This window comes from Delphinus delphis, chromosome 1, assembly GCF_949987515.2.
Source record: "Delphinus delphis chromosome 1, mDelDel1.2, whole genome shotgun sequence".
NCBI classification, from domain to species: domain Eukaryota; kingdom Metazoa; phylum Chordata; class Mammalia; order Artiodactyla; family Delphinidae; genus Delphinus; species Delphinus delphis.
In genome coordinates, this window is record NC_082683.1 from 157,208,034 (window position 1) to 157,232,133 (window position 24,100).

At 35.5% G+C, this 24,100-nt stretch overlaps 1 protein-coding gene across 7 annotated transcripts in view; it reads right to left on the minus strand.

Moving 5' to 3' along the window:
- AKT3 (AKT serine/threonine kinase 3) overlaps window positions 1–24,100 on the minus strand; it is a 397,034-nt gene that overhangs the window by 318,114 nt on the left and 54,820 nt on the right. Inside the window, exon 4 of one of the 7 annotated variants that reach the window (XM_059996875.1) lies at window positions 11,708–11,768. The exons of the other annotated variants lie outside the window; for them this stretch is intronic. Coding sequence (XP_059852858.1) covers window positions 11,708–11,768 — 61 coding nt within the window. The remainder of the gene's footprint in view (window positions 1–11,707; window positions 11,769–24,100) is intronic. 7 annotated transcript variants of the gene reach the window in all.

Sequence of the window (24,100 nt, forward strand, 5' to 3'; positions counted from 1 at the left end):
AAACCACAAACAAGGAAAGCTTGCACTGGCTTCAGTAAAGCCATGTACAACACTGCTGAATTCTCCTTTGAGTTATTCTCAGCTAACAAAATAATGGGTAATCTAAAAATAATCTCTATCTAGTAAGGAATTAGATTTAAATTCCAAAGTTACTACTTAGGTTGAAGTAAATATTCAAATTAATCAGAATGAGGGCAGCCATGGGAACAGCCAAGAATATCCTGCTGGTAGCAGTCAGTCTTTGCTTTGCGGCTACCAAAGTTTTTGTTACTGCTAAGGAAAATGGCACCTATGAATTATACAATTTTTGAGCTGAAAAAACCTTAGAGATACCAGATGTCCTCTAGGAAGCTTTCCATGACCTCCACAAGAATATTTAAGCATTTCTTTCTCTTTATTCCAAAATTCCATAAAAATCAGGAATGATGTTCTTATTTATCTTTGTATTCCCAGAACCTGTCTTATGTTTGGTAGAAGAGTTTGACTAGACTTTTTACCAATGAAAGTTTTAGAAAAAATCAGTCTGGGAATTCCCTGGCAGTCCAGTGGTTAGGACTCTGCGCTTTCACTGCTGAGGGCCCAGGTTCAATCCCTGGTCAGCGAACTAAGATCCCGCAAGCACCACAGCACGGCCAAAAAAGAAAGAAAAAAAATCAGTCTGACAATAATAAAACAAAGATTCAAAGTTTAAGGTTTGTAACTGCTGTGAAATTATTTGTATTATGTATAAGTACACTGCTCTCAACTAAGCAGGAAGCATACCCATTCATATTCAATAAGTACTTATTAAGGTCCTACCCTGTGCAAGGTTATATTAAAATGTATACTTACATATATATTAGAATGTATATATAAAATGTGTAAGGCTGACATGGTCCCTACCATCACAGGAAATACATTCAAAGGGGGGAAAGATAATAAAAAAGAAAATAAACAATAATTTTAGATTGCAATAAGTTCCATGACAGAAATTTGCAGGGCACATTGATAGAGACTATAGTGCTTTTATTGGATTCTCAAAGAGTACTTTATATAGGATGCACTGCAAGGGAAAGACAAGACCTTAAATAGATATTACAGGATATTATATAGTAGGTAAAGAGATTAGAAATCCAATTCAACTCAATTAACAATTGAATGAATATTACTATGTCTCATGTATTATGGTCACAGCATGAATGAAATCCAATCTTAGCCCCTGAAGAGTATGAATTCTAATAAGGGAGAGACATGTATATACATCATCTTGACTGTGGAGAACACACAGGGTTTAGGGAATCAGAGAGAAGAGCACTTAGATGACCTAAAGGTAGTTAGGAAATTTCCTAAAGGAAATGCTTAGAATAGGTAATAATAATGAAAATGCAAATAACGTATTTTGAAGGAAGAGTTAACAGAACAAGATAATAGGATGTGCATAGGAGGTTGAAAGAGGAGGAAGATATGAATATTTCTAGCCTAGTGATTTGAAGAAGTCTAATAATTTGTCAATAGAGGAAAGGTGAAGGGGAATCAGTATTAATCAAAAAAAAGATGAAAATTTTGAAAAGCTGAACTTATCACGACAATGGGATATCTATCCATGGGAACATTTTAAATAATCAACTAGAACATTAAAGAGGTTCTTTCATTGACTAGTAACAAATATTTGGGATTCACTAATACATACATAATGTATGTTTATGATGTCATGCAGCATGACAGCAGAAATAAAGAGTTTGCAGAGAGAACAGAAGAGGCTCAAGAATAGAATAAGGATGAGATATAGTCACATGTAGTGGTATCAAAAGATAACGTGTCAGTAAAAGAGCACTCCAATACAGGGATGAACCAAGAAAGCCAAATGTCAGGGAAGCCAAGAGAGATGTGTGTTCAACAAGGACTGGTAGCCCATAATGTTAAATGATACAGACACTCCTATAAGGCGAAGCAGAAAAGCCCATTGAATACGGTAAAAGGACATAACTACTGGCTGTAAAGCTTCACCATGCCTAAGTCCTAGTTAATCACAACAAGGAAAATAAAGACTATGAACCACATTCTCATAACATCAACTTTATCATTTTATAAGCATACCTAATATTTATTAGAAAAAATGAACACTGTATATAAGCAAAAATAAGAGTAACAAATTAGCTATTCATTTCCAGCAAGAGACAACTTTTTAAATAATTTGTTTTCATATGGAAAAATTTCCAAGTTAAAAAATACTCAAAAGAAAAGAATTCTTTTCATTAAGAGATATATGAACATGCATATAAAGTGATGTAACTTCTGAGATTTGCTTCCAAATAATTTAGGAAGTGAAGGAATAGGTGGGTATATAATAAGATTGGCTATGAGTTGGAAATTTTTGAAGCTGGTGTTGATTACAGGGGTGTTGACTATATTATTCTACTTTTGTACATGTTTGAAATTTCTTCTTAATATTTTATTACCTAACAGCAAAGAGAAACAAACATTTGTATTTATCCCAACTCTATAGCAAATAATGCTTACAAAGATCTGAAATTAACCTCAAACTGTCAAAAGGAAAGAAAACAGTAGAATTTTTATATGAAGGAAGGTTGAAAACTTGGCTTATAAAATCTACAAACAGATAAAGGGGAGAAAAAAAACCCAGCATAAACAAATTATAGAATCTAGCTCTGGTTTCAGGAAAATTTTAAATTATAAAATGTCATACACTAAAATTTTTAAATATTTAGAATCAAATCATGAAAAATGTTTTCCCCAGAAGGTTAAGATACATAATTTTTTCATAATATACATTATAGGATAATTAAATTACTCAAGGTAAAAGATCTGTGACAATCTTACATAGTGCCAGAGGTAGGAGCCTATACCTGTTGGAACTAAAATTGGCTTTAAGTTATTAATTCTGATATATTCGTCCCTGTTTCCTAATTTCCACTACACCAGTTTTTTCACCTACGTAACTTCAATTCATTCTTGAATTCTTCAGGTCTCCATTTAAATGTTACTTATTCCAGGAATCTGACCCCCAACTCCACACAGTAGGACAGAATGTCATACTGTATCCCTCCCATGGAACCCTTTATTATCCCTATCATATTAACAGTTCATTTTAGCACCATGAAGGAAAGGACCATGTCTTTTAAAAACAAAAAAATTATTGAGATATAATTCACATACCATAAAATTACCATTTTAAAGTATAGTTTTGTTTTTAGTATTAATATATTCACAAGGTTGTATAACCATCACCACTAATTTCAGAACCCTTCATCACCCTAAAAGGAAACCCTGAACCCATTTTAGCAGCCACTCTCCATTCCTTCTTCCTCCCAGCCCCGAAAACCACTAAACTACTTCCTGTCTCTGTGGGTTTGCCCATTCTGGACATTTCATATAAATGGAATCATACAATATGTGGCCTTTCATATCCAACTTTTTTCACTTAGCATAAGGTTTTCAAGGTACGTCCATGGTATAGCATGTATACACTTCATTACTTTTCTGGCTAAATAATATTCCATTTTATGGATTATTCCATATTTTGTTTACCCATGCAACAGTTAATGGACATCTGGGTTATTTCCACTTTGGCACTTTTATGAATAATGCTACTATGAATGTTCATATGCAAGGTTTGGATAAACATAAGATTTAAATTTTCTTGGGTATATACACCTAAGTACGAAACTGCTGGGTCATATGATAACTGTTTAAGTTTTCAAGGAACTGCCAAATTGTTTTCCAAAGCAGCTGCACCATTTTACAATCACACAAGCAGTGTATGAGGGTTCCAATGTCTTCATATCCTCATCAACACTTTTCATTATCCGTCTTTTTGATTAGTGCCATCCTAATGAGTGTGAAGTGATATTTCATGTGATTTTGATATGCATTTCTCTGCTGGTTAATGATGTTGAGCACCTCTTCATGAATTATTGGCCATTTGTGTATCTTCTTTGGAAAAATGTCAATTCAGATCTGCTGCCCATTTTTAATTTGGGCTGTCTTTCTATTACTGAGTCATATATTCTTGATATATTCTGGGTACTAGACCTTTATCAGATGTATGATTTTCAAATATTTTCCCCATCCTGTGGGTTGTCTTTTCACTTTCTTAAGAGTGCCATTTGACACATAAGTTTTTAATTTTTTTTTTTAACATCTTTCTTGGAATATAATTGCCTTACACTGGTGTGCTACTTTTCTGCTTTATAACAAAGTGAAATCAGTTATACATATACATATGTTCCCATATCTCTTCCCTCTTGCTTCTCCCTCCCTCCCACCCTCCCTACCCCACCCCTCTAGGCGGACACAAACCACCTAGCTGATCTCCCTGTGCTCTGCGGCTGCTTCCCATTAGCTATCAATTTTATGTTTGGTAGTGTATATATGTCCATGCCACTCTCTCAATTTGTCACAGCTTACGCTTACCCCTCCCCATATCAAGTCCATGCTCTAGTAGGTCTGTGTCTTTATTCCCGTCTTACCCCTAGGTACTTCATGACCTTTTTTTTTCTTTCTTAAGATTCCATACATATGTGTTAGCATGCGGTATTTGTTCTTCTCTTTCTGACTTACTTCACTCTGGATGACAGACGCTAGGTCCATCCACCTCACTACAAATAACTCAATTTCATTTCTTTTTACGGCTGAGTAATATTCCATTGTATATATGTGCTACATCTTCTTTATCCATTCACCTGTTGATGGACACTTAGGTTGCTTCCATGTCCTGGCTATTGTAAATAGAGCTGCAATGAACATTGTGGTGCATGACTCTTTTTGAATTATGGTTTTCTCAGGCTATATGCCCAGTAGTGGGATTGCTGGGTCATATGGTAGTTCTATTTGTAGCTTTTTAAGGAACCTCCATACTGTTCTCCATAGTGGCTGTATCAATTTACATTCCCACCAACAGTGCAAGAGGGTTCCCTTTTCTCCACACCCTCTGCATCATTTATTGTTTCTAGTTTTGATGATGGCCGTTCTGACCGGTGTGAGATAATATCTCATTGCAGTTTTGATTTGCATTTCTCTAATGATTAATGATGTTGAGCATTCTTTCATGTGTTTGTTGGAAATCTGTATATCTTATTTGGAGAAATGTCTATTTAGGTCTTCTGCCCAGTTTTGGATTGGGTTGTTTGTTTTTTTGTTGTTGAGCTGCATGAGCTGCTTGTAAATCCTGGAGATTAATCCTTTGTCAGTTGCTTCATTTGCAAATATTTTCTCCCATTCTGAGGGTTGTCTTTTGGTCTTGTTTATGGTTTCCTTTGCTGTGCAAAAGCTTTGAAGTTTCATTAGGTCCCATTTGTTGATTTTTGTTTTTATTTCCATTTCTCTAGGAGGTGGGTCAAAAAGGATCCTGCTGTGATTTATGTCATAGAGCGTTCTGCCTATGTTTTCCTCTAAGAGTTTGATAGTGCCTGGCCTAACACTTAGGTCTTTAATCCATTTTGAGCTTATTTTTGTGTATGGTGTTAGGGAGTGTTCTAATTTCATACTTCTACATGTACCTGTCCAGTTATCCCAGCACCATTTATTGAAGAGGCTGTCTTTTCTCCACTGTATATTCTTGCCTCCTTTATCAAAGATAAGGTGACCATATGTGCGTGGGTTTATCTCTGGGCTTTCTCTCCTGTTCCATTGAACTATATTTCTGTTTTTTTGCCAGTACCATACTGTCTTGATTACTGTAGCTTTGCAGTATAGTCTGAAGTCAGGGAGCCTGATTCCTCCAGCTCTGTATTTCTTTCTCAAGACTGCTTTGGCTATTCGGGGCCTTTTTCATTTCCATACAAATTGTGAAAATTTTTGTTCTAGTTCTGTGAAAAATGTCAGTGGTAGTTTGATAGGGATTGCATTGAATCTGTAGATTGCTTTGGGTAGTAGAGTCATTTTCACAATGTTGATTCTTCCAATCCAAGAACATGGTATATCTCTCCATCTATTTGTATCATCTTTAATTTCTTTCATCAGTGTCTTATAATTTTCTGTATACAGGTCTTTTGTCTCCTTAGGTAGGTTTATTCCTAGACATTTTATTCTTTTTGTTGCAATGGTAAATGGGAATGTTTTCTTAATTTCACTTTCAGATTTTTCATCATTAGTGTATAAGAATGCCAGAGATTTCTGTGCATTAATTTTGTATCCTGCTACTTTAAGAAATTCATTGATTACCTCTAGCAGTTTTCTGGTAGCATCTTTAGGACTCTCTATGTATAGTATCACATCATCTGCAAACAGTGACAGCTTTAATACTTCTTTTCTGATTTGGATTCCTTTTATTTCTTTTTCTTCTCTGATTGCTGTGGCTAAAACTTCCAAAACTATGTTGAATAAGAGTGGTGAGAGTCGGCTATCTTGTCTTGTTCCTGATCTTAGTGGAAATGGTTTGTTTTTCACCGTTGAGGACGATGTTGGCTGTGGGTTTGTCATATATGGCCTTTATTATGTTGAGGAAAGTTCCCTCTATGCCTACTTTCTGCAGGGTTTTTATCATAAATGGGTGTCGAAAGCTTTCTCTGCATCTATTGAGATGATCATATGGTTTTTATGCTTCAATTTGTTAATATGGTGTATCATGTTGATTGATTTGCGTATATTGAAGAATCATTGCATTCCTGGGAAAAACCCCACTTGATCATGGTGTATGATCCTTTTAATGTGCTGTTGGATTCTGTTTGCTAGTATTTTGTTGAAGATTTTTGTATCTATGTTTATCAGTGATATTGGCTTGTAGTTTTCTCTCTTTGTGACATCCTTGTCTGGTTTTGGTATCAGGGTGATGGTGGCTTCGTAGAATGAGTTTGGGAGTGTTCCTCCCTCTGCTATATTTTGGAAGAGTTTGAGAAGGATAGGTGTTAGCTCTTCTCTAAATGTTTCATAGAATTCACCTGTGAAGCCATCTGGGCCTGGGCTTTTGTTTGTTTGAAGATTTTTAATCACAGTTTCAATTTCAGTGTTTGTGAATGGTCTGTTCATATTTTCTATTTCTTCCTGGTTCAGTCTTGGCAGGTTGTGCATTTCTAAGAATTTGTCCATTTCTTCCAGGTTGTCCAATTTAATGGCATAGAGTTGCTTGTAGTAATTTCTCATGATCCTTTGTATTTCTGCAGTGTCGGTTGTTACTTCTCTTTTTTCATTTCTAATTCTATTGATTTGAGTTTTCTCCCTTTTTTTCTTGATGAGTCTGGCTAATGGTTTATCAATTTTGTTTATCTTCTCAAAGAACCAGCTTTTAGTTTTGTTGATCTTTGCTATTGTCTCCTTCATTTCTTTTTAATTTATTTCTGATCTGATCTTTATGATTTCTTTCCCTCTGCTAACTTTGGGGGTTGTTCTTCTTTCTCTAATTGCTCTAGGTGCAAGGTTAGGTTGTTTGAGATGTTTCCTGTTTCTTAAGGTAGGATTGTATTGCTATAACTTCCCTCTTAGAACAGTTTTTGCTGCATCCCATAGGTTTTGGGTCGTCGTGTCTCCATTGTCATTTGTTTCTAGGTATTTTTGATTTCTTCAGTGATCACTTCATTTTTAAGTAGTGTATTGTCTAGCCTCCATGTGTTTGTATTTTTTCAGATCTTTTCCTGTAATTGATATCTAGTCTCATAGCATTGTGGTCGGAAAAGATACTTGATACAATTTCAATTTTCTTGTACTTACCAAGGCTTGGTTTGTGACCCAAGATATGATCGATCCTGGAGAATGTTCCATGAGCAATTGAGAAGAATGTGTATTCTGTTGTTTTTGCATGGAATGTCCTATAAATATTAAGTCCATCTTGTTTAATGTATCATTTAAAGCCTGTGTTTCCCTATTTATTTTCATTTTGGATGATCTGTCCATTGGTGAAAGTGGGGTGTTAAAGTCCCCTACTATGATTGTGTTACTGTCGATTTCCCCTTTTATGGCTGCTAGTACTTGCCTTATGTATTGAGGTGCTCCTATGTTGGGTACATAAATATTTACAATTGTTTTATCTTCTTGGATCGATCCCTTGATAATTATGTAGTGTCCTTCTTTGTCTCTTGTAATAGTCTTTATTTTAAAGTCTATTTTGAAGTTTTTAATTTTGATGAGGTCCAATTTATCCATTTTTCATTGGTTGCTTGTGCATTTGGTATCAAATCTGAAATACCACTGCCCAATCCAGGATCACAAAGATTTATGCATTTTCTTCCAAGAGATTTATAGTTTTACCTTTTATGTTTAGGTCTTTAATCCATTTTGAGTTATTTTTTGTACACAGTATGAGGTAGGGGTCTAAATTGATTCTTCTGCATGTGGAAATCCAGTTGTACCAGCATCATTTGTTGAAGACTATTCTCCTGCAGTGAATGGTCTTGCTACGTCTGTCAAAAATTTACCAGAGTTGTATAAGTTTCTCAACTCTCAGTTCTCTCCCATTGATCTATGACTACCCTCCATGTCTCTTTTTGACTACACCACCTAGCACAGAACCTGAAATATGAAAGCACTCAGTATAGATTTGGTAGGTGAATAAATCCCTTGTCAATAATAAAATGATTAAAGTGTGAGTTGAGCAATACCTTAGGGAGCATTATCCTAACCCAGTATTTAAAAAGCAAGAAACTGAGGCCTAAGAGAGGTCACCTGACTAGCTCAAAGGCAGAGAACAAATTACCTAAGAGCCAGAGGCAGGACCTGAATTCAGCTTTCCTAACGTCTGGTGCAGGGCTCTTTCCATAATATCATGCGGCTTTCTCAACTAAACTGAATTGCCTTAACATCTGCCAATGTGTCTGCCTATGAGAACCAGCATGTATATTAGAGACAGGCACGTATCCTAATACTTAATCATAGGGGAACTCTTCATAAGTATAATTCACCAAAAAGCCTTACAATCAAAATGGGCCAGGAAATCATTAATATACCACTGAATGCAATGTTTCCCTCCAGACAACTGTCTTCTAACTTCACTTTCAGCTCAAGAACGTAGCTAGTCATACTTTCAGTCCTTAGATTATTCTAAATAGAAGAAAACCATTTGTGCGACAGTAAAAATAATAAAGCAATCAGCCACCTAGTTCCATTACCCTGCTCTCCTTACCATTTCCCACCATCATTGTGATGCTTCACTCACTACTAACTGTTTTAAAGAATGTAGAAATAGAGCAATCATCATAAATGTAACTTTCCTCTACCAACCAGCAATTAGTCTGCCTCTTTCCAAAAACCAGAGAAATTTTACAGCAGCAGAACAGAAAAATAAAGGGAAACAAGCAAATACAGGAGAAGCCTTCTAAAAGATATATGGAGGATGTATGATTTAGAGGTAAAGGGAAGACACTAAGTGTTCAAACTTAATACTACATTTATGCATACAAGTAAGGGAAATGCTGTCCATGCAAATGTTGTGTGTACAATATGTATGAGCAGATCATGAATTTTCCTATAGTCAAGAATATATTCGGCCTTCAGTTTAAACTACCTCTTCTCAAAATCTTCCCGAGTCACCCAAGCACAATTAACTTGTCCTTCCATAGTGCACCCACTCTTCCTTCTACAGACTCCATAACTGTAATGATTATAGCGTATTTTATTTTATTTATTTATTTATTTATTTTGCGGTACGCGGGCCTCTCACTGTTGTGGCCTCTCCCGTTGCGGAGCACAGGCTCTGGACGCGCAGGCCTTGCGGCCATGGCTCGCGGGCCCAGCCGCTCTGTGGCATGTGGGATCTTCCCGGACTGGGGCACGAACCCGTGTCCCCTGCATCGGCAGGCGGACTCTCAACCACTGTGCCACCAGGGAAGCCCCGATTATAGCATATTTTAATAGTTACCTCACAAGTTTGTCTCCCTTCTAAACCATCATCTCACTGTGGGCAGAAACCATGTGTTTTTAGTGTTGTGTTCAGTGTAGAATTTAGCATAGCCCTGGCACATAGCAAGCACTTTATATTTCTTTGTCGAATGAACATTTTCAAAATGTTTGTAACACTGAACATACCTGTTCAAAAGTATCAATAAGAAGAAATGTATTCATTCTTGCTGTGATAATTCCCAAATGTTATAGTTCACATATATACAGTTGTCATACTGTATATACACTTAGAGTATACGTACTTAGGTAGTATATGTCATACACTTCCTTACTCTAAGTACAAACTTCAAAGTTGGCCAATCTGCTAAAAACAAACAAATCTAATTCAATATGTTTAGAGCTGAATGTTGTAGTGTTCACCATCTCTGCTAATAATGCAATTTTATACTCTTAGCCAAAAACACAATAAAAAGTTCGAGACTAATCAACCACAAGCAGCAGGATCTAAGTGGTGTCTTACGAAGGAGATGGGGAACCCTCTCTATAGAAACACGTAAAGGAATTCTTGAGGGCAAGATATTCTATGTTCACCAAAAAGAATTATAAACAAAAAAAATAAAATGACTGTCAAATACTGGTCTACTGGTAAATGTAAAAGCTTTGGAGTCTGAAAGTCCTGATTTTAAGATGTGCCTAGGGCTTCCCTGGTGGCGCAGTGGTTAAGAGTCCGCCTGCAAATGCAGGGGACACGGGTTCGTGCCCCGGTCCGGGAAGATCCCACATGCCATGGAGCGGCTAGGCCCATGAGCCATGGAGTGGCTGGGCCCGTAAGCCATGGCCACTGAGCCTGTGTGTCCGGAGCCTGCGCTCCGCAATGGGAGAGGTCACAACAGTGAGAGGTCCACTTACCGCGAAAAAAAAAAAAAAAAGATGTGCCTCTGATGTGACCTCTTTAGGAAGGTCACTTCACCTGTCTGTGCCCCTTTCAGTTCCTCTTTTGTAAAATGTGAATAAGAATGCCTATCTCACAAAGCTCCCTTTGGGGATCAAATGATATTGTATAAAGGACCTGGCACAGATGCTCAGACACTAGCATGTAACAGTGTTCATTCCCTTCCTACCTGGCAACATGTTGTCACTTAAGGAGCAGAGTCAGAAAACTCTCTTGGCTGAAAATATTTCTCCCAACAGATGTCAGTCAATGTTTCAAGTTTCACCAAAAGGAAATTCTGTTTGGATTTTCAAAAGCCCCAATTAAATGTTAAAAAATCTGCCACTTAATGTATCTATTTGTCTTTCAGAGGTAACCTGTCAAGGCCCTAAAGTACTGGGGGATTTCTTTTGATAAAGATAAAACAGCGAAAGGCCTATCTATGGAGGATAACTCCTAAATGAGGAGGTTGAAGAAACAAGGAAATAGCAGTGAAAGGGTCCTAGAGAAAAACTTTTTCTACTTTATAATATTACTATCAGTCTCATCTAACTACATACCACTACATACACTCATAGAAAAATCCATAAATTCATCAGTAAACCTGCATGCCAATTTAAGGTTATATTATTAAGAAGCGAAATTTCTGTTATTAAAACAAAAAAGATAAGTCCCAAACCACAATTTAATGATGTATTTCTGACCACTATTACCAAAGAAAAGATGTAGTCTGGGATAAACTATTGGCTCTATGTTCCTGCAAACTGTCGACTGTGTGCTCACAGTGTGAATTTTGATAAAATTGTAGTACAGATGGCATGATAGCTCTGTCATATAAATTATTAATAAATTTACATAAAGAAAAAACTCAAAACCATTCCATTATCTTTACAGACCTGACCAAGACAATGTAATGTCCCAACTTACACTTCAAATTTATTCCTATTATGAAGGTGCAACCACTACCACTTTTTTTTCCAAGTCCAGCCCAAATTCTCAGTCACTCACCCGCCCTCCATCTTATGAATCCTGTGCTTCCTCTCCGCCTGTGGCCTCCACCAAAGGGACTCTATAAAGTAAATGTGGAGAATTATTGCCAAAAGTGAAAGAATTAGAGATACTTAAAGTCCTAGAAAGGCTAATAAACCTTTGATTCATTAACTTAGAGAGGAGAAAGTAAATCCACAAGCTAGAGGATAGGAATATATTATACTCCAATTCTAAAATGTCAAAATATGTCTAAGATTCAAAATGTCTAAAACAGAAATTTTCAAAATCCAGCAAAACAAATTTAGTATTATTTGTGGATGAAGATATAAATGATATTTCTGCCTTCCTGAGCTCACAGAAAAACTCATCCTTATCAATGAAATCAGAGAAAAGAAAAATAAAGATTTGAATAAAAACAATTAAGAATTGCATTTTAAAGATCATATACATACAAACAATATTAAAGGTTCTCTTTTCTTCTACTCTTAGAATTTTTATGCTACATCTATAAACCTAACATTTGCATCCATCTTCTCCTTGTCTCTTGATAGAGTGAAGAAAGCACCTCTAATCAGAATGCCTGCAATCCTGCTCTTCTTCCTACATTTCTCTTCATAATTAATCACATATCCTCCATCAATGAAGAGAAAAATCACTAATGCATCTGCAATTTTCCTCCATTACCCCATATGCAAAATTTATGCCGTCAAAATAATGACAATGATGACAACAGGTTAAACACATCACTTTTTATGTTAGAGGCACAGTGCTAAATGCTTTCCATAAATTATTTAATTCTCAAAACCACTGTATAAGATAGTGCTATGGACTGTTTGTGCCCCCGCCACAAATTCATATGTTGAAAGCCTAACCCCCAGTGTGATGGGGCCTTTGGGAAGAAATTAGGTTTAGATGGGGTCACAAGGGTGGGGCCCTCATGATGGCATTAGTACCCTTATAAGAAGAGACATCCAAGAGCTTGTTGTGTCTCTTTCCACCTAGTGAGAACACAACGAAAAGGTACTACCTGCAAGCCAGGAAGAAAGTCCTCACCAGAACCCAAAAATGCTGAAACCATGCTCTCAGACTTCACAGCCTCCAGAACTGTGAGAAATAACTTTCTGTCATTTAAGCTGCCCAGTCTATGATATTTTGTCATGGCAGCCCAAGCTAATTCCCCATTTTACGAGTGAGAAAACTATGGCTTAAATAGGCTAAATAACTTTCCTACAGAGGATCCAGGCTACAGTGGTAGAGTCGGGATTTAAACCTGGCTTTTAGCTAATACTGTTCCACTAATGTCTCTACAATATTGAGTTCCTAATAAGTAACCAACTATGTTATGTGCAAGAGATCAAAATAAAGGTGCCTTTAAAAACTCATACATCTAACCATATATTATAAACAAACATATGGACTGCCAAAGTATGAATTTCTCCAGGTTTGGTACCCAAGAAATGTTTATTGAAATAAACAGAAAAAACATCAAACAATAATACAATGTGTTGAGTGTTGTATGAGTAAGTCAAATAAAGTAACACAAAGGTTTCCAGAAGGAAGCAATTAATTCCAGGGGTGAGTAAGACAACTATTATAAGATAGGTAGAGTATGAAAAAAGTCATAAGTAAATGAAAGGCAGTCAGAACAGGGTATAATTAATTACATTTGGTGGGAATTTATCAGGGATTACTAGTAGATGTTACATATAAGCTGTCTCTTCAAAGATGAATAGAATATCACTTTTGGAATAAGAGATCATTGTAGGTTAAATGGACTATATGGACAAAAACATGGAGTTTGAAAATGTAGCTGCCTGTTCCTTTTTGATCCCATATTCAACACTGTAGTTTACAGTATAAAATATCTTAACAGATGCCCCTGTCTCTCATAGCTTCCTTTTTCAAACCACTCTACAGAAAGTATAAAAGTAATCATCCTAAAACACAGATCAGATTGGCTCCTTGTTCAAAAACATTCGATAGTCCTACTCTGCCTACAAGATACTATTTAAATTCCTCAGACTAGAATGTTAGGTCTCTCACAATCTGTCCCTGTTTTTCCTTTCCTTCCCAATTCACCTTGAGTCATGATTCCTCTACACTGAAGCTACACTGGATTGTTTGCTGCTCTTAAGCAGGCCCTGTTAAAATGTCCCCCACTGGACCATGGCACATCTTCAAGACCCATGTAAAAGAACTTCTTTGGAAATATAACTTTGCCTATTGTCTCACTTATTACTCTGTCTTATGTTAGTTACATTCCTACATGTATGTCTCTATTAAAGACTACAAGCTCTTTGAGAGATGACCCCTACCCTACAGAGTTATTTAAAAAAAAAAATTGAATCAAATCTTTGAGTCTATGTCTAGGTACTATACAAGGAGCTGAACGTTAAAATGCAATATCATAAGAGCACTACTAGACAAATACACAGAGTATTACGACAATCACCCAACTCAGCCTGCAGAGGTGCAGAACAGCTTCCCACAGAACATGACTAATTGATTCTTAAAAGATGAATATGAAGAAGACATAGGTAAAACATACACACACAGGTATGAAACAGTGCCACGTGTTAGAAGAAATTCAATGTTGCTAGAATGTAAAATATGGAGCCAGAAGTGGCTAAGTTATAAAGCTATAGAGACAAAAAGGCTGCATACAGTGTGTTGAGAAACACTTTATGCTGTGGGCCAGTGGTTTAGAATTAGTAAAAAGCCCCAATTCATACTTCGCCAAAACCAGGTGTAAGTTATACTGTAAGACATTTAAAAAATTGAATTAAACAGGTGGTACTGATATTTGCAAGTCTCAGAAGTCAAACAGATTAAAAAGGTATACAGTAAAGAGTCTCATCACACCTCTGTCATCTGCCCAGTTCATACCCTACTTCCTGGGGAAAAGTGTTAGTTTCTTCTTTTTCCTTCCAGAGTTCCTTATGCCAATAGAGCAAATAAATCTAGTTCCCCTCCTTTACACAAAAACTGCTGTATAATATGTTCTGCACCTTACTCTTTTCCTTTTTACTTGCAACGATTGTTCCATGATTTTCCAAATAAATACTATTCTTCCTATTCTTCTTCAACTGCATAATATTCCATTATACTGCTGTATCATTATTTACTTAACCTATCCACTATTAATGGACATTTGAGCTTTTGTTTCACTCTACTACAATATATTGTTTTGGTTGACACATATGAAGAAAATCTAGCCTTATGCAGATATGACTAGAAAAAGGGAGAAAAACGTTAATAAAGTTTTCAGATTATTGTGGATAATCTCCAAATCTTTTGCTATTACACACAATATTTGTATGAATAACCCTGTACATACATCATTACAAAATGTGAAAATATACCTGAAGGATACATTCCCGAAATGGGAATATACATTTGTAATTTTGATATATATTATCAAATTGTCCCCAGAGAAACAGAACCAGTGTAGATTTCCCACCAGCAATGAATAAGCAGTGACACTGCCTGGTTCCTCAGAGGATCCTAGGGAAATCTACCTTTTAAAATCATAATCAAGGAAGAAGAATCCAGAAGAAGCATGACATAAACAATCAAACAGGTCAAGAAAAAAACAGGAATTATGAGGTTTTGGAGTACAAGCAGGAAGACATGATTGGTCTCTAGTGTCAAATATTACCAGAGATCTAATAATTAATAAACTAAACTATAAAACTTAAATAATTAAAGCAGTATGGTTAGCCATGCAAAAATAGAACAAATCAAGATAGAATAAAAAACATACAGTAATGAAGAATAAAGGTAATTAAGAATAAAACAAAGATAATACTACTCCCCACGAAAAGGAATCAGAGCTCCCTGGAGAAATTAGTTGATTCTAGAGCTGGGAAACTATATGGTGAGCCTGGAATATTTTATTGTGTCAGAAAGTCTTCACAAATTGATGGGAACATGTCAAAAGAATATAGAGCTAGCTTTTCAGGGCTTACATGGGCCAAATCTAGGATAATTTGAGCATTTCAGAATTAATAATGATGGGAAAAGACTATAATCCATTGAATAAATTAGCATAAAAATAGGAGAACTTTTTTGAATAGAAGTTCTCATGAAGGAGAACCTTTTTTTGTAGTGAAAAGTCAATTAAAATTAGAAAGGAACAACAATATTAGAAAATCACCATGAATAACAAACAGCTGGCTCAAACAAGAACAATAATTGGATGGTGAAACTCGTGGGCCAAAGTTTGAGGAGCAACCAGATATTTATATGGTCACAAAGTATCACACCACAGGACTTCCCTGGTGGCACAGTGGTTAAGAATCCACCTGTCAATGCAGGGGGCACAGGTTCGAGCCCTGGTTCGGGAAGATCCCACATGCCACGGAGCAACTAAGCCCATGCGCCACAACTACTGAGCCTGCGCCCTAGAGGCCGCGAGCCACAACTGCTGAGCCTATGTGCCTAGAGCTCATGCTCCACAACAAGAGAAGCCACCACAGTGAGAAACCCGCACACCTCAACAAACAGTAGGCCCGGTTTGCCACAACTAGAGAAAGCCTGCCCGCAGCAACAAAAAGTCAGTGCAGCCAAAAATAAAAAATCAATAATAAAAAAAAGGTATCATACCACAAGATTCTTATTAATTACAGAGGGAATAATAATAACCTTACAATGGAGAAGAATCTTGGTAGACACCATTGTAACCAGTGATCAAAGTTAACATCACCAGGATTGGGACGAAGCAATATCATGTGCTTCCTGATTAAAGAAGACTAAAGAGACATGACAACTGATGTATCAGTTGCATGACCAGACATCACGATGTCACATAATGACTCTTGCATGATGATCCAAGATTTTTTTGGAGAGGGAGGGCTTATAAAGGTTATTATTGACAATATCTGGATAACAGCATTGTGTCAATGTTAATTTCTTAATTTTGATAACTATACTTCAATTATGTAAGATAACGTCCTACTTTTAAGAAACACACACTTAAGTATATAAAGGTAAAAGGGTCATCATGTCTCAAACGGTTCAGAAAATCTATGTATTTGAACCTAAGTATCTTTAAATATATTTAAAATATTTCTATATATTTTAAATACCATATATTGATGGGGAAGGAGGAACAAAGCACTGAGACAGAGAGGAAATGACAGGGAGGATAAGGAGAGAAAAAAGAAATGCAAATGTGGAAAATGTTAACATTTGAGGAATGAGCATATGGACTTCTCTGTACATCCGCCTCTGTCAAATGTCATATTCTTTGTCCATTTTTCTATTTATCTTTTTCTTAATGTTTTATGGACACACACTATAATAAAAATGTTAATCCTTATTTTTTTCCCCAATATGTGATGGTTTTTGTTACACAGAAGATTTAGTTTTTACAAAATCAAAACTTTAAAAATTCTTAATGCTACAATAATGATGATGTTTGGGTGATATGGTTATGGATGCTTTATTTGTTTTAAGTTTTTTTAACTTATCTGTATTTCACAAATCTTTACTAAGCACCTATTAATTTTTTAATGAAAAAAGGGTTATACTTTTATATTCCTTAAGCAAAATCCCAGCAGAACTCTTCATAGAACCTGACTCTAAAAATCAAATGGATTTATTTAACAATTTCTCTCTTAATAACCTTTGGAGACAAGAAGAGCTAAGCCAATAGTGAAGAAGAGTAAAAAGAGTTTGAGACTTGCCTTAGAGAGATCAGTACTTGTTGTAAAGTGGTATTGGTACAGGAATGAAAAAGCAGGCTAAAAGAGAGTAGAGAGAGCCCGGAAGCAAACCCACATATAAAAAAAACAATATGATGGATTACTCAACAAATGAGATTGAGGCAATTATTATACTTTTAGAAACATAATAAGATTAGAACCCCTTCTTAACACCCCCCCCCCACACACACACAAAACATAACATCCTCAAGGTGGAATAAAGAAGAACTAAATGTGAAATAACTTTTAGATATCTTATTAAAAAATGTAAGACACTCTGGTAGTGAGGCTCCAAGACAGCCTTCAGTGATCCTCTCACACTGGTATTCCAGTCTCAGTATGGTCTCCTCCCACAATGAACAGGCTGAGTGACAGTCTGTGACTTCAAAGCCTAGATCATAAAAGACATTAGTTTCCACTCTGATCTCCTGGCTCACTCATTCAGGGGCAGTCAGCCTCCAAATTATGATAACACTCAAGTGGCCCTAGTAAAGGATCACATCAAGAGGAACTGAGTCCTCCAACCAACAGCCTACATCAACTCACTGGCCATTTGAGCAGGCTATCTTTAAAAGCAAGTCCTCCAGCCTTAATTAAACCTACAGATGATTGAAGCCCTGACTGACATGTTGACTGCAACCTCATAAGAGACCAAGATCATAACCACACAAACACCCTGCTCCCAGAAATGAAAAGAAATAATAAATATTTATTGTTTCTTTTAACCAAATAGGTTTTGCTGGTAATTTGTTATGCAGCAATAGACAATAAATAAAGACTATTGTTATAACCTCAATGTAGGAAAGGAAGTTCTTAAAAATTATAAGAACTATAAGAACTATAAGAATTATAAGAAGCAAAATTATAAAGGAAAAGATTGACAAATGTATCTATATTGAAAATGAAAGGTTTTGGTACAAAAAAGTTAGTACTCATACAACTAAAAGGACAAGCCACAAACTAAAAGAAAATATTTATAATTCAAATAACAAATAATGAATATCAATTCTTGAAAAATTCCTACAAATCAACAAGGACAAACCATCTAATACAAAAAAGGGAGTGGGGCAAAGAGTAGAAAATGCAATTTATGAAAGCAATTACGTAGCAATAAACATATGAAAAGAACTAGAAACCCCATTAATAACCTGAGAAATTCAAATTTAAAACACCAAAATACCAATTCTCACACATCAGAATGACAAAACTTATGTGTGACAAGAAAAGTCTCACAAACTGCTGGTGGAAGTAAAGTGTTAACAACCACTTCAGAAAATATACAAAATCTAGTAAAGGTGAAGGCAGAGCATACCCTATGACCTAGCAATTTTCTATTTGCAATAAAAATTTCACATATACATGGGGAACATACAAAAACATTCGTTGCAGCACTGCTTGCAATAGGTAAAAAACTGGCAACCTCTTAAAGCTCTTCAACAGAACAGTTTTAAAAAGCGTGGTTTATTCATGCAAAACCACGCAGCAGTGAAAATGAAGAAATCAGAACTCCGTGTATCAATGTAAATACACCTTAAAAACATAACACTAAAAAAAGGTTTATAAAGGCTATCAGCTGATTTTTCAGCAGAAACTGCAGACCAGAAGAGAGTGGCACAATATATTTAGAGTGATGAAAGGGAAAAACCTACAACCAAGAATGCTCTACTCAGCAAGGCTCTCATTCAGATTTGATGAAGAAATCAAAACCTTTACAGACAAGCAAAAGCTAAAAGAATTCGGCACCACCAAACCACCTTTACAGCAAATGTTAAAGGAACTTCTCTACATGAAAAAGAAAAGGCCACAACTAGGAATAAGAAAATTACGAAATAAAAAACATCACCAGTAAAGGGAAACATACAATAAAGGTAGGAAATCATGAACACACACAAAGCTAGTAGGGAGGTTAAAAGACAAAAGTAGTAAAATCATCTCTATCTACAATAAGGGATACACAGAACAATTAGATGAAAAATACAGTGTCAAAAACAGTAACTGTGAGGGAAGGAGAGTACAAATGTAAGGTTGTTAAAATGTATTAGAAAGTGAGAGATCAGTAACTTAAAACAACCAAGTATATATAGAGAGTGCCCTACAAAAACCTCATGGTAACCACAAACAATTCACTTTGTTATAAAGCAGAAACTAACACACCACTGTAAAGCAATTATATTCCAATAAAGATGTTTAAAAAAAAAAAACCTGTAACAGATATACACACAAAAAAGAAAAGGGAATCCAAACATAACACTAAATAAAGACACTCATCAAATCACAAGAAGAGAACAAAAGAAGAATGGGGGGGAGACCTACAAAAACAAATTCAAAACAATTTAAAAAATGGCAACAAGAACATACATACTGATAATTACCTTAAAGGTAAATGAACTAACCAAATGCTCCAGCCAGAAGTCTTGGACTGACTGAATGGATACAAAAACAAGACCCACATATATGCTGCCTACAAAAGACGCACTTCAGATCTAGAGACACATAGAGACTGAAAGTGAGGGGATGGAGAAAGGTATTCCAGGCAAATGGAAATCAAAAGAAAACTGGAGTAGCAATACTCATATCAGACAAAATAGACTTTAAAACAAAGACTGTTACAAGAGACAAAGATGGACACTCATCCATCTATCATCAAGGGATCAATCCAAGAAGAAGATATAACAATTATAAAATACATGCACCCAGCATAGAAGCATCTCAATATATAAAGAAAATGTTAACAGACATAAAAGGAGAAGTCGACGGCAATACAAGAATAGTAGGGGACTTTAATGCCCCACTTACCATCAATTGACAAATCATCCAGACAGAAAATCAATAAGGAAACACCGACCTTAAGTAACACATTAGACCAAATGTCCTTAATTGATATATATAGAGAGCATTCCACCTGAAAGCAGCAGAATACACATTCTTTCCAAGTGCACATGGAACATTCTCCAGGGCAGATCACATGCTAGGCCACAAAACAAGCCTTGGTGAATTTAAGGAAATTGAAATCGTATCAAGCATCTTTCCCGACCACCAGGTTGTAAGACTAGAAATCAACTACAAGAAAAATACTGCTAAAAAACACAAACACGTGGAGGCTAAACAATATGTTACTAAACAACCAATGGATCACTGCAGAAATCAAAGAGGAAATCAAAAAGTACCTAGAGACAAATGAAAACACAACAATGGGACACGGCAAAGCAATTCTAAGAAGGAAGTTTAGAGTAATACAAGCTTACCTCAGGAAACAAGAAAAATATCAACCTAACCTAAAGCAACTACAGAAAGAAAAACAAAACCCAAAGTTAGTAGAAGGAAAAAAATCATAAAGATCAGAGCAGAAATAAATGAAATAGAGACTAAAAAAACAACAGAAAAATCAATGAAACCAAAAGCTGGTTCTGTGAAAAGGTAAACAAAATTGATAAAACTTTAACCAGAGTCATCAAGAAAAAAAGAGACAGGGCCCAAATCAATCAAAATAGAAATGAAAAAGGAGAAGTTATAAACAACACCATAGAAATACAGAAATACATCATAAGAGACTACTCCAAGCAACTACACACCAATAAAATGGACAACCTAGAAGAAATGGACAAATTCTTAGCAAGGTACAGTCTCCCAAGACTGAATCAGGAAGGAACAGAAAATATGAACAGACCAATTAACAGTAATGCAATTACATCAGTAATTTAAAAACTCCCCAAACAAACAAAAGTCCAGGACCAGATGGCTTCACAGGTAAACTCTACCAAACATTTAGAGAAGCATTAACACCTATCCTCCTGAAACTATTCCAAAAAATGGCAGAGGAAGGAAAACTTCCAACCTCATTCTATGAAGCCACCATGACCCTAATACCAAAACCAGACAAAGATATCACAATAAAAGAAAATTACAGGCCAATATCACTGATGAACATAGATGTAAAAATCTTCAACAAAATACTAGCAAACAGAATCCAAAAATACCTTAAAAAGATCACACGCCATGTCAAATGGGATTTGTCCCAGGGACACAAGGATTTTTCAATATCAGCAAGTCAATGTGATACACCACATTAACAAATTGAAGAATGAAGCAACCTAAACATCCATCGACAGATGAATGGATAAAGAAGATGTAGTACACATATACAATGGAATGTTACTCAGCCTTTAAAATGAATAAAATAATGCCATTTGCAATAACACGGATGGACCTAGAGATTATCATTCTAAGTGAAGTAAGTCAGACAGAGAAAAACAAATATCATATGATATTGCTTATATGAGGAATCTAAAACAAAAATGATATAAACAAACTTATCTACAATACAGACACACAAACTTAGAGAACAAACTTATGGTTACTGGGGGAAAGGGTGCATGGGGAGGAACAGATTGGGAGTTCGGGATTGACATGTACACACTGCTATATTTAAAATAGATAACCAACAAAGACTTACTGTATAGCACAGGGAACTCTGCTCAATACTCTGTAATAACCTAAATGGGAAAAGAATTTGAAAAAGAATAGATACATGTATATGTATAACTGAATCACTTTGCTGTACACCTAAAACTAACACAACACTGTTAATCATCTCTACTCCAATATAAAATAAAATTTTTTTAAAAAAATTGAAGAATGAAAACCATATGATCACCTAAATAGATGCAAAAAAGCTTTTGATAAAATTCAACATCCATTTATGATAAAAATTCTCCAGAAAGTGGGCATAGAGCAAACATACCTCCATATAATAAAGCCCATATATGACAAACCCACAACTAACATCATACTCAATGGTGAAAAGATAAGACAAGGAAGCCCACTCTCACCACTTTTATTCAACACAGTTTTGGAAGTCCTAGCCACAGCAATCAGATGAGAATAAGAAATAAAAGGAATCCAAATTGGAAAGAAAGAAGTAAAACTGTCACTATTTGCAGATGACATAATACTGTACACAGAAAATCCTCAAGTAGCCACCAAAAAACTACTAGAGCTCTAAAAACTACTAATAAATTAGATAAAGTTGCAGGATACAAAATTAATATACAGAAATCTGTTACATTTCTATACATTAACAATGAAATATCAGAAAGAGAAATTAAAGAAACAATCTCATTTATCATCACATCGAAAAGAATAAAATAGCTAGGAATAAACCTTCCTAAGGAGCCAAAAGACCTATACCCCACAAACTGTAAGACACTGATGAAAGAAACTGAAGATGACATAAACATATGGAAAGATACCATTTTCCACAATTGGAAAAATCAATAATTGTTAAAATAACCACATTACCCAAGGAAATCTATATATTCAATACAATCCCTATCAAATTACTGATGGCATTTTTCACAGAACTGGAACGAATAATTTTTAAATTTATATGGAAACACAAAAGACCCCGAATAGCCAAAACAATCTTGAGAAAGAAGAACTCAGCTGGAGGAATCAGGCTCCCTGACTTCGGACTATACTACAAAGCTACTGTCATCAAAGCAGTATGATACTGGCACAAAAACAGACACATAGATCAAAGGAACAGGACAGAAAGTTCAGGAATAAACCCTCACACCTATGGTCAATTAATCTATGACAACAGAGGCAAGAATATACAATGAAGAAAAGACAGTCTCTTCAGTAAGTTGTGATGGAAAAACTGGACAGCTACATGCAGAAGAATGAAATTAGAACATTCTCTAACACCATACACAAAAAATAAACTCAAAACAGATTAAAGACCTGAATGTAAGACTGGATACTATGATACTCCTAGGGGAAAACATAGGCAGAACACTCTTTAACATAAATTGCAGCAATACTTTTGTGGATCCATCTCCTAGAGTACTGAAAATAAAAGCAAAATTAAATAAATGGGACCTAATTAAACTTTTGCACAGCAAAGAAAACCATACACAAAACAAAAAGACAACCTGAGGAATGGGAGAAAATATTTGTAAATGATGCAACAAACAAGGGATTAATTTCCAAAATATACAAATAGTTCATACAGGTCAATATCAAAAAACAACCTAATCAAAAAATGGGCAAAAGACCTAAAGAGACATTTCTCCAAAGAAAACATACACATGGCCAACAGGCACATGAAAAGATGCTCAACATCGCCAATTATCAGAGAAATACAAATCAAAACTACAATGAGGTATCACCTCACATCAGTCAGAATAGCCATCATCAGAAGGTCTACATAAATAAATGGTGGAGAGTGTGTGGAGAGAAGGGAACCCTGCTATACTATTGATAGGAATATAAATGGGTGCAGCCACTATGAAGAAAAGCATAGAGATTCCTTAAAAAACTAAAAATAGAGTTACCATATGATCCAGCAATTCCACTCCTGGGCATATATCCAGAAAAGAGGAAAACTCCTATTTCAAAAAGATACATGCACCCCAATATTCATAGCAGTACTATTTATAATAGCCAAGGCATGGAAGCAACCTAAATGTCCACTGACAGAGGAATGTAAAAAAGATATGATATATATATATATATATATATATATATCATATATATATGTGTGTGTGTGTGTGTGTATATATACGTATGTATGTATATATATATAATGGGATATTACCCAGCCATAAAAAAGAACGAAATAATGCCATTTGCAACAACATGGATGGACCTAGAGATTACCATACTAAGTGAAGTAAGTCACACAGAAAATACAAAACTCATGATA